Source organism: Falco biarmicus, chromosome 12, assembly GCF_023638135.1.
Source record: "Falco biarmicus isolate bFalBia1 chromosome 12, bFalBia1.pri, whole genome shotgun sequence".
Classification (NCBI taxonomy): domain Eukaryota; kingdom Metazoa; phylum Chordata; class Aves; order Falconiformes; family Falconidae; genus Falco; species Falco biarmicus.
In genome coordinates, this window is record NC_079299.1 from 32563222 (window position 1) to 32574971 (window position 11750).

Here is an 11750-nt window from a genome sequence, read left to right on the forward strand (position 1 = left end):
GCACAACGTGCATCGTGCAACCCGCATCCTGCAGCAGGCACTGTGCGACACCGGTGCATGACGCACAGGCCCCGCCCCCGTGCACGCGCCCGCCGCCGCCCTCCCCGTGCACGCGCGCGCCGGTGCAGCGCCGGCGGCGGCGGCAGAGGAGGCGGCGGCGGCGGAGGCCGAAGGAGCCCCGGGGCGATGGACAGCACGGGGAAGGAGCGGGAGGCCGTGCAGCTGATGGCGGAGGCCGAGAAGCGGGTGAAGGGCTCGCACTCCTTCCTGCGGGGGCTCTTCGGGTGAGCGGGGCCATGCCCGTTTGCAGAGGGGGTGCGGGGGGAGCGGGCCTCGGCGGTGGGGGGGGATTGCAAGAGGGGGTGCGCGGTGTGCAAGTGGGGGACGTGCGAGGGGCGCTGGGCCTCCTGTGTGCGGGTGGCTGCGGCGGGGCACCCCGGCTCCCGCTGCCCCGCACGGGTGCTGTGCCCCCCCGGCGTGGGTGCGCGTCGCCCTTAGCCTCTGCAGCGGGTGGGCAGTGCTAAGCGCGAGGGGCCCCGCAGCCCCCGCAGCCCCCGTGGCATAGCGGGGTGGTGCGCCAGCAGCCCCCCCTCCGCGCCGTCCCCCCCCGGGGTGCCTGGCCTGCAGCTGTCCCTGCCCGCAGCGAGCCCTCTGCAGCTCGGGGCTCCTGCCGGCGGAGGTTGGGGGCGTCGTCCCCCCCGGCTGGCGGGGGTTGTCCCCAGGTCCAGCTCCGCGGCAGCTGCGCTCATCCCAGCTTTACCCCGGTGGGGACTCGCTGCCGGTAATCCTCTCAGGGCCGCGGCGTCACCGAGGCTCGCGCTGGCGAGGGCTGGGCTCCCCCTTATCCTGGGGGCACCCTCGCCCCCTGGGCGGCGGCAGTGGCACCCGAGGGCTCTGCTCTGCGAAGGGTGCTGAGGCGAGGCTTAGACCCCCCCCCCGTCCTCCATGAGGCTTTTGGCATCTCCAGGGGGTTTCGGACCAGGCTCAGGGGTTTATGGATGATTTTCTGCCCAGCTCGGCAGCGAGCCCGCGGCGTGGGGCATGGAGCCCCCCGGGGGGAGCGGTACCCCAGCAAATGGCAGAGTTCCCCGTGTCCTGGTCGTTCTGTTCCGGAGCAGATATTCCTGGGGGTGCGGGAGCTGTGCCTGGAAGGGGGCTGAAAAACAGGCCCTTTTGGCCACCTCAGTCTTGGCTTTTTTTAATGTTAAAGAAAGAGCATTTATGGAGCGATGCTCCCGTGGAGGCCCTGATGTTTCTAAACAACAGCCTGGAAAAATCTAGTGCCCGCAGCCCTAAAAGCAGAATTTTTAAAAATAAATTCCTTCCTGGCCTCTGGCAGATTAATCGGGCAGGGTGTGCTCCAGGGGCGTAATCCGGGTGGCAAATTGCTGAAAATCCTCGGAGTCAACTGGCGGAGATTTTGAGAGGCAAATTTTTCATTTTCTTGGGCTAAAAATAGGCGCAAGAAAAATTGCTTTTAAAATGGAAGAAAAGGTGGTGGGTGACTTTGCTCTTGGCACCTGGGTGAAGGGGGTACCCATGCCGCCGAGTACCTGGCCAGAAGCGTTATCGACAGCCAGGCTGTTTCCTGAAGAGCTCCATTAGCTTGCACAAGAGCTTTTCTTTTTTGGGTTTTTTGTTTGAGACTAAAAGACTGAAAACCACCCGGTTTTGGATGCCGTACAGGGTATAGCGTTACCTCGTGCTGCCTCTTTTGGCTGTAGTTCATGCCAAAGGCAGCTTTCAAGGGCAAAGGAGCGGTCCAAAAAACCCGCCTGTGCTTAGAAATGAAATGTGGTCTTCTGCCAGAAGAAGGAAAAGGGGAAAAAAATAAAGCAGTGATAGATGTCGCCTCCCGCGCTGCAGCCCTGCCCGGGGTCAGCAGGAGCGTGCGCTGCAGAGGCAGTACTGAGCTCGTAGGAGCAAGGCAGAGACTAATTTAGGTCGGAAAAGGTGTTTCAAATCATGGAAGTCAACCCTTAGCCCAGCACTGGCGAGGCCACCACCAAACCGTGTCCCTAAGTGCCATCTCTACATGTCTGGTGATGGTGACACCACTGAACCATGTCCCTAAGTGCCATCTCTACATGTCTGGTGATGGTGACACCACTGAACCATGTCCCTAAGTGCCATCTCTACATGTCTGGTGATGGTGACACCACTGAACCATGTCCCTAAGTGCCATCTCTACGTGTCTGGTGATGGTGACACCACTGAACCATGTCCCTAAGTGCCATCTCTACATGTCTGGTGATGGTGACTCCACCACCTCCCTGGGCAGCCTGTTCCAATGCTTGACCACCCTTCTGGTGAAGACATTTTCCCTGATAGCCGAGCTAAACCTCCCCTGGTGCAACTTGGTGCTGTGCCGTCTTGTATTGCTTGTTCCTTGGGAGAAGAGACCGACCCCCCCTGCCTACAGCCTCCTCTCAGGCAGCTGTGGAGAGCGAGAAGGGCTCCCCTGAGCCCCCTTTTCTCCACGCTGAACACCCCCAGCCCCCTTAGCTGCTCCATGAAGAAGTCTGCATTTCATTAACAAAAATATTTAACTCCTCTCTCGAGATAAATGAATCGTCCGGTTCGGGGAGCTGAGTGACGCTGCTGAACCCCATCAGTTAGGCTTGTGTTGAGTTGTTTTTCCACAGCAAGTTGTCCAGCATCGCTTAATTTTTGATTTGCTTTATGTTCTCTAAATTACAGAGCAGTCGGTTGTGAACTAGAGTTTGCTTTTTGCGGGTGTTTTTGCTGAGTGTCTCACAAGACTCTTACGAGCCAGCTGCTCTGGCCCAAAAAGAAGGGACCTGGGTCAAGGAGCAGATGGGCTTACTCCAGGCTCCGAACTCTTCAGGAACATGTAAAAACCTGAAGCTGCCATGTCAGGAGTGAGTTTTGTCTGCCGCCTTCTCCTGCTTTATGCAGTGAAAAACGCTGCCTCCCCTTTGTAGCGAGGGCTTGGTTGGTTGGTGTGTGTCAGCTGCACCTGCTCGCTGATGGCCCCGGGGCCCTCTTGGGCACTAGCCCAATCTCTGCTACCTGTACTGTGCCTTGGTACCGAGCTGGCACCCTAGGAGAGACGGGCTGGCAGAGGCGGGGGGCTGCTGGTCCCCTAAATCCAGCTTTGCCCTCTCTGAGCAGCGTGGTGCTCACCCTGCACTTTAAAATTATCAGCCTCATCAGGCCCGGGGGGGCCTCGTTGCCTGAGCACGTGGGGTTGCAGCACCCCCAGCTCTCCGCCCCCGTTTTGGGGCCAGCGTTCCGTTCCGGCACGGCGTCAGGGGAGCTCTCGCTGTGTTTCAGGGGCAACACCAGGGTGGAGGAAGCCTGCGAGATGTACACCAGGGCTGCCAACATGTTCAAGATTGCCAAAAACTGGAGTGGTGAGTACAGCCCCCACCGGTGGGGGGGCTGCCTAGGGGGTTGCTGGTGCTGGGGTGACCCACGAGTGCCTGAGCATCTTCCTGCAAATTATTGCAGTGGAGTTCTACATCCCAAGCTGTTTCCACAGGGATGGTCCCTATGGCAATGCGATTCCTCCACTTTGCCCGACCCTCTGATGAATTGAAATATTGGGAGGGTGGGCAAAGGGGGGGTGTCACCCGAATGTTCTTGACATTAAATGGGCTGGGGTGCCATTTACCGTTTTAAAATGAAAGCCAGCAAGTCCGCTAAAGGGGTGCTGCCCTGGGCTCGCTCTCTGAGCAAGGAAATACCTTCGGGGTAGGGCGTCGTGTCTGATGGGCTTTGGGATCCAGGGGATCCGCTTTGCTGATCCAGTAGGTGCAGGGTGCAGCCGGTAGCAAAGACAGACGCTCGTGGGCAAGGATGAGCATGCATGTGGGATGCTCCCACTGCGCCCATGGGAACAGGTGCAGCTCCTGGCAGGCAAGCAGGCCTGGAGCCAGACAGTCTGGGGTTGGTGCATCTCTAAACCTCCCTGGGTCCTGGGAAGCGATGCGTGCTTTGCTGGTTTGCGGCCATCCTTCTGGTTCCTGGGCTGGAGGGGTACATCGGGTCGGTGCGTGCTTCTCTCCCAGCTGCAGGAAATGCGTTTTGTCAGGCGGCCAAGCTGCACATGCAGCTGCAGAGTAAACACGACTCGGCCACCAGCTTCGTGGACGCTGGGAACGCCTACAAAAAAGCAGATCCACAAGGTAAGGGGGGCGAAATCCGAGATTGTTTCTTGCAAAGCTGCTTAGCAGCAGAGGAGGTGGTGCGCTGAGGCCTTGGGTAGTCACCAGCTCTGTGGGGCAGTGGATCCTTGCTACAGGCTACTCGGAAGCCGTGATACCTCCTGTGCTTTGGCTTCTCTGGGATGGGCTTTCAGATGACACAAGCTAGTCAGCATCATCTTGGTCTACCGCGTGGACCAGCATGTGTGGGGTGTTGTCTCCTGTAGGTGATTTCTGGTGCTTTGGCTGAACCAAAGCCTTTGGTGAGCTTTGGTAGACTGCAGCGCACTGGGTGGGAAGCGTTGCCCCTCGGTAGCTTGACTTTGGAGAAATACTCACTTCTTAAGGAAGATGTAAGGCAGGTCTTGGGTCTGGATCGCAGTGGGATCCATGCCCTTAGCCCCAGCCCCGTTCCCAGGGGTTTCCCCAGGACAGAGGAGAGATGGGAGGAAAATGGACTGACCTTTGATGGGATGAGGGTAAAGGATCTGGATTCTTTAAATCTGGTTCATAGAGAGCTGGGCTGTGGTTTTCTGGAAGGCTTGATTCCCCTTACCCTCGCTGAGTGTTTGGAAACACACCAGCTAGCTTTCCTGTGCCAGGGGGCTGAAGAAACCAACTCAGGGCTGTAAAACACCCAAATTTCCTAGAAAATGGCAGCCCCTGCACTTCTAGGAGCTCGGTGTTTTGTATTTTGCTCTGTTTGAGGATGCAGCCCGACAAACCCAAGGTGTGAGTTGTTTGTATTTTGCTCATCCAAATTTTTGACTGTAGGGGCTGGGTGAATCGGGGTTAGAGTTATAGATACAAAAACGGTGGGGACATTACATCTGAAGGTCTTAGGGGTTGAAAATGTTAGGTCTGTCATTCCAGATATACATGGAGCTTTTGAGTAGGTATTAATTTGAGAAGCTGGTGTGTGCTGTGATGAAGAGTCGTGGTTACAGAGGTCTGATTTTTGGAGGGGGTTGTCTTGGGCTGGGCTGGGCAGTCTGACGTGCTGGCTGACTGTTGTTTTTCCTGAACACTCATGCTGCAGAGGCCATCAACTGCTTAAATGCAGCTATCGATATCTACACTGACATGGTAAGAAGCTGCACTGGCAGCTCGCGGGCCGATGTGCTTGTAAAGAGCTCGGTAACTGCTGTGTGTGCCGGCCGGGGGGGAGCCCCTGCCTCACGTGCACCCTCTGCCTTCTCTAGGGGCGATTCACGATCGCTGCCAAGCACCACATCACCATTGCGGAGATCTATGAGGCCGAGCTGGTAGACATTGAAAAGGTGAGGGCGCCGGGTGCTGCTGGTACTACTCTGCAGGTGCTGCGGCAGCGGCTGCATTTCCTTCCCCGGCCAGAGCAGCGCCGAGCTCAGCGTGGCCGATAAAACCCATCTCCCGTCCGGCACCAGGCCTCGTTACATCGTCGCCCTGAACTCGGAAGTTAGCCTTACCAGGGCTAGTGGTGCTTCGCCCAGCGCGCGTCTCTCGTGGGGCAATCCTGACTCTTTGGCGTGTCCCTCTGCTGAGCCACAGCGCGGCAGGGCCAGCAGGAGCGCCCAGGTGCAAAACCTTGACCAAAGTGGCATTTCACATCCGAGAAGTGCTTTGGGGAAGTTGCGGGGCGGTTTTATAGCTTTTTTCTGATGGCACCCAGAGGAAACTTGCCTTTTTAGCTCACAGCTCAACACCGATGTTCTCTTGTTCCCATAACAGAGAGCCCTGAGCAGGAATCCTGCAGCAGCTCAACTGTCTGCAGATCTTCTGTTTGAAGTTTGCAGAGTAAAAATTTACGGTTTCTAGATATTTTCTAGACTGTCATTTGCTTCCTCAGCTCCACTTCACTGGATCCCATCTGTCTCTATTAATGACCTCAGTGTTGCCTCTCCATGTGCAGGCCCACTTACATCAAGCCCTGCTAAGTCAGGGCTGTTAAGTGATTTACGAATAAATTATTTAAGAATAAATTATTCTATGGTGGCAAACCTGGCAGAAGCCTTGTCATGCTATGATTATAAGCGTTTGTAGATGGTACCTCAAGAGCAGCATCACCTGTATTAAACCTGCACTGGAGTTCGGGATGCTTAACACGTTCATGGTCAAATTTCCAAGGGCAGCCTCACAAAATTTTGAGTGTGCAGGGGATGCGTGGCCGTTCCTCGCTCCACCAGAACCCCCCCCAGACACCGTGCTGCTGCTCCCTTTGTGCTCAGAATGGAAAAGCTTTCGGGAACGCGCTCACTGTACGCTGGTCTGACCAAAAATTGTATTTCAGAACTGGAATTCAAGCACGATGTTTCTGTCCCCAGGCGATCGCACACTACGAGCAGGCTGCGGACTATTACAAAGGAGAGGAGTCTAACAGGCAAGTGGTCTTACAAAGAGGGTCACAGCAGGGAAAGAATGGAGACAGGGATTTGTCCTAGATGGCCCGCACTCTCGCCCGCCTCGCCTGCCAGCCTCTGCTGAACCTCCTTCGGTGGGATGCCCGAGTCCTGCTTAGATTGCCCTGAAAGGTTCGATCCTGCACGCGGGCTTGTCTTCTTTGGGCACCCGTCCTGGGCACGGAGCAGTTGAACAGTGTCCGGTACCAGGTCTGCGTGCTGCCTTTCCGTGTGTGTTAATTCTGGCTGTGAAAAAGAAAATTCCCTGAATTCGCAGCTTTTGGGCCCCACTTCTATTTACGCTTAGTTCAGGTAGTGCTTGGAGGTACCGGGGGGTGGATTTGGTTGTCCCTGGGACGCAATTACTTACTGTAACGCTATTGATTGCAGCTCAGCCAACAAGTGTCTGCTGAAGGTGGCTGCCTATGCCGCGCAGCTGGAGCAGTACCAGAAGGCAATAGAAATCTACGAGCAGGTGAGAACGTGTGCTTTGTCTGAAGGGGCAAAAAATTCTTGAAAGTGAAAAGCGGGTCAGTGTGGTGGTCTCGCAGAACCGCCGTGGCCTGGAAGCGCCTAACCTTGCTTATTTCTGGGCTGATGATGCCTTTACGAGACATGGTTTGCTCCTTTGCTTTTAGGAGCTGCTGTAACTTGCCAAAGGCATTTTTTCTCCTGAATTCTGTTGTTTCTAGAGAAAGGCTGGGGGAAGCAGGGAGAGGGAAATCTGTAATTACACTTTCGATTGTATTTACAAATACATTTGGCAGAAAATTTCCCCCCGGATTTGGAAACTTGATCGCTCTGCCTTTGTGTCAGGTGTTTACCTGGGAATACTGGCAGCGCTGCTTTTGCGCTTCTGGAGGGTTAGCCCATACTGGAGGGGGTTTCCACCATGTCAGCTTGCTTTCCCCGGTCTGCGTCAGCCAGGATGTGTTGAGGTATCGGCACGATACCCCTGGGGTGGGCAGCAGCTCCCCAGGAGGGTGGGCTGCCTGGCTGCGCTCTTGCAGCTGCCTGCGAGTCTCTGACTTTGCTTGGGATTAGTTAAAAACCTGTCTGGCTTCCCAATAGCTTTTGGTATGGACGCTGGCATTTTTTCCACGGTCTTTATTCACGGAAAGCTGTGTGGCACTGCATGTAATTTCAATCAGCTGTCCTGTTTGTAATTCATTGCTTGATGATGCCGTTTTCTTTCCCAGCACTAAGTAATATCTTTTTGTGCCTAGGTCGGAACAAACACGATGGATAATCCTTTGCTTAAGTATAGCGCGAAGGAGTATTTCTTCAAAGCCGCCCTGTGCCACTTCATCGTGGATGAGCTGAACGCGAAGGTCAGTGGGCGCAGGGTGGTTGTCCCAGGCTTCCCGCATCCCTCTCAAATCAACCTTTGCCGGCTGAGACACCTTCTTGCATGCGCAGGGATTTGTGTGGCTGTTGCACGGACTGAAGCTTGGATGCCATTGTGTCGCACTGGAGTTGCTGGGAATACTTGCTCTTGGGCGTACCGGGAATACTTTTCCAAGCTCTCTGTGTGGTTTTAGGACTGGAAGGCAAAAACTGAACTACAAAGCAAGTGGTTTTGTGAAACAGGCGTTAAGGGTTATCTTCTCTCTTTCAGCTCGCACTTGAGAAATACGAAGAAATGTTCCCAGCGTTCACAGATTCACGGGAATGCAAGCTATTGAAAGTGAGTAAAGCTAGTATTGAAATTCTATATTTATATTTATAGATTTATTTATTATATATACTATCAATAAAATTATATACAGTCACACTTGAAAAGACATACTGCCCTTCACTTTCTGTTTTTTCACTGTGCCATAGATCTCGGTCATTTATTCTAATGTTCTTGAGGACATCAGACTCTCTTTGTGCTGGGTTTATACCAGGCATATATATATGTATCTATATGCACCAGGAAGCAGCTGCAGCAGAAAGATGATTATTGTAACTTAAAAACCCCACCCCAGCTACTTCTGCGTTGGCGGCAGGTGGTTGCGAAGGTGCTGCTGCTGGACAGGCGGGTGCCACGTGGCATGGACGCATGGGTCCCCTCTCCTGGGGGTGAGATCCCTGTGCACCGGCTGTGTGGGGACACGTGGGAATACTTTATTTTCTGATTTTTAATGGTGTTTTCCTAGAAACTGCTGGAAGCCCACGAGGAGCAGAACTGCGAGGCGTACACCGAGGCAGTAAGTAGTCACAAATTTGTTGAGACGCGCTCGTGGATGGCAGCTTGTTCCTTTTTTTATTTTTTAGTGGAGTGTGTGCACTGTTAAATGTCAGGTAACTTGTTGCCCGAGGGCTGCAGAATGCTTCTTTTGCAGCCGTCTCGTTTGCTTTCCAGTATCTTAATTTAAAAGTGTGTTGATTTTTAATTTTTTTTTTTTTGCACTCATAGGTTAAAGAATTTGATTCAATATCGCGGTTGGATCAGTGGCTTACAACCATGTTGCTTCGCATCAAGAAGTCAATCCAAGGAGAAGGGGACGGGGACCTGAAGTGAATTGTGTGCGGTATTTGTGGCATGCGGCCTATGTAATCCGTTCTTGTGTTACAGCCAAGGACCACTACGGGATACGTGATAAAATACCTAGCTTTATTTTGTCGCTTACAAATCCAATGACTTGTGTGTTTCTTTAGTATCCTGCTCTTTGTCGTGACAATGTGGGTAGATGAGAAGCGATGCTCTGGGTAGCACTGGCACATCTTTCTGAGGCGAAATAAGAACTTTTTGGCAGAAATCCTTTCTTGGTTTTATTAGCAGGCAACCCCAAAGGCTGCACTCAGCAACTGCTGGTTTTTCCCCGCTGTTCTGTCTTCGGGCTCAGTACCGTTCACTCCAGCACGTAAATATTTTGGCTGCACCAGTGCAGTACAAGTGATCGCTTCTGATCTGTTGCTGTCTCGTTGCAGTTTTCTTTTCCAAATGGGCCTCTGTCAGATATGCTTGGATCTTGGGGTTTTTTTTAAAATGATTGAGCTTTTTTAACGGTGCTAGTGGAAGGCTTTTAGTGTGACTCTTAAATACAGTGTGCCCGCGTGTGTGTACATCCTATACAGATACACGTGTGCACGTATACAGCATACCTGATGACTTAGAGCTGAAAGCATTACACGTGAGAGGACAGGACCGCCTAGATTGGTGTAAGCCCTCGGCCAGTCATCGCCAGTAGACCTAGTTAATGGTGTTTTGTATCTCAGATCTAAATATAAAAATGTAAGGTTCTTCTATATTTTCTTGGATCTATTTTTCCACTTTATTTTGTGGCGCATCCCATCCCTCCTCCCCCGAGATGACTTGACCCAAGTAATAATCTATTTTTCTAACGTTTCATTTATGTGAACTCCCGCTGCTGTCTTTACTACAGGTCTTTTGTGTGCGCTGGGCAATACCTGTTAGTTTCTGACCTCTCTGCTGTTGGCGAAGCCGCCTCGTTCTTGGGACGTGCCAAGGTGTTGGCTGAGACTTGATGTTGCACAGAAACCGCGTTTTAGTTGTCTGGGTGACAGGTGAATTGAGCTTGCTTTGAAAAGGCACAGACATGTTTAAAAATGCCTGCATTCATTTTAGAAACAGGTTTTAAAGTGTCTGCAACCAAGACGCTTCCCTGCAATGCATTGTTTAACAGGAGGTAATTAAGCTACTTGTTACTTGGACATATTAAGGAGGACTTGGGAGCCTATGCAATTTGTCAGCGGGAGCTGTCACTTGGTATTTCCCTGTAATGAAGTGATTTTTCAGCTGCACTACTGACATGCAAAGAATGAAAAAGTAATTCATTAACTGCTTTAGTTGGCACAACTGCTCTTTAAGCTGGGCCCTCTTCCGCAGCCAGGGCAGGAGCGCTGCCCAGGGCGGGCACTGCCCCTTGTTTCTCTTGCTGAAGTGACAGTGTCTGGTGACCACCATGCCAGCTCTTGTGCTTCTCTTTGGTTTTTCATCTAGGTTCTTGCTTTGAGTAGAACACGGTTTGGCTTACTGGTCGAAAGGGTTGCGTTGTATTTAAGTGGTACTTCATCTCTACCAGTGGCTTATGAAAAAGAAAACCAAAAATCACTCCTGGTACATGTCAAATTATTGTTAATTTTTTGTTTTCCTGCCTGATCTCCCCAGTCTATTTTCCATAGACATTCTCTGTGCACCCTCCCTTGACAGAAAAGACCCGTGAGCTCTGCTAACGGGCAAGTTGAATGCACTGAAAAAGCCTGGATGCTGCTCGTTCTTCCAAGCAGCTTGTGTCTTCACTTCTCAGATGTGTTTTTAAGGCCGCTGCTTGCAGTCGCCCTCTGTCCGCAGCAAACCATCACTTGAACCCAGACCACCCTGCCTCACGCCCGTCCTTCCCACAAACACGGCAGAAAAACACTTCACAGGCCCTTTAGCGTGTGGCCTGCGCACTCCGAGAGGCGGGCACGCATCGAGGATTAACCGGCGTTTTCCAAGGGCGACCCGTTTCTGTGCCGCCTCCGCTGGGCAGAGAAAATACCAGGCTTAGGGTGCAGCTAGCGCGGTAGGGGGTCATTGGATTAGCTGAAGTCAGACTCGCTGCGGCTTTGCTCGTGTTTCGGACGAGAGGGCCCAAAGATGTAAGTGCCGCTGAACTCACCTGTGGTGAACGGAGGGAGCTGGAATAATTTTTATTTAATTTACTCGTTTCTTTCCCATCGCATTGATGGCTTTGTTTTGACTTGTATCCATCACCTTTGGAGCCCTGGTGAGGGGAAGCGCAGGCTGCGAGCTTTTCCTAGTGTCACACAGAGCCCAGGCAAGTATTTTATGCTGTTGTTGTTTTTGTTGTGGTTCACTTTTCCAGTTGTCAATATTATGCACAGTTGTGGTAAGATGCGTACGGAGCTGGTGGACCAGAGGACCGTACCCGTGGGGTTGCGAGGTCTGTTACTGTGCTCTGGAGTAATATCATTAAAATACAAATGTTAGTTGTGTATAAGTAGGCTAAAGCATGTCCTCCAGTGTATCAGTGGTAAATCGTGACAGTTTTAAGATGACAATCTGCAACTCCGCTGTATTTCCCCCCCCCCCCCCCAACACAACTCTGTACTACGAGAACTTATTAATGAAATGGCCTTAGCAAGAATAATAATGTTTTGTGTGAATCTGTACATGAATAAAGTAAAAAACATCAATGTAAGTGAGGATAAACGTTCTTTCCTGGAAAACGCAGGCTAAAGCTACAGCCTG

General features: G+C 52.4%; 1 protein-coding gene across 1 annotated transcript; it reads left to right on the forward strand.

The window, feature by feature from the left end:
• The first annotated feature begins 78 nt into the window (after window positions 1-78).
• On the forward strand, window positions 79-11700 carry NAPB (NSF attachment protein beta). Its single transcript, XM_056357155.1, has 11 exons — window positions 79-284; window positions 3298-3377; window positions 4035-4151; window positions 5209-5255; window positions 5372-5449; window positions 6473-6528; window positions 6938-7022; window positions 7774-7878; window positions 8166-8234; window positions 8689-8739; window positions 8949-11700. Exons 1-11 carry the CDS (start codon window positions 187-189, stop codon window positions 9051-9053), a joined length of 891 nt encoding a protein of 296 aa, XP_056213130.1. The 5' UTR covers window positions 79-186; the 3' UTR covers window positions 9054-11700.
• Window positions 11701-11750: the final 50 nt, after the last annotated feature.

Coding starts and splice junctions, on each gene's coding strand:
- NAPB (XM_056357155.1), top strand. CDS start 187: ATGGACAGCACGGGGAAGGAGCGGGAGGCCGTGCAGCTGATGGCGGAG. Junction 4,152..5,208: donor CAAAAAAGCAGATCCACAAG/GTAAGGGGGGCG, acceptor CTCATGCTGCAG/AGGCCATCAACTGCTTAAAT. Junction 6,529..6,937: donor AAAGGAGAGGAGTCTAACAG/GCAAGTGGTCTT, acceptor TATTGATTGCAG/CTCAGCCAACAAGTGTCTGC.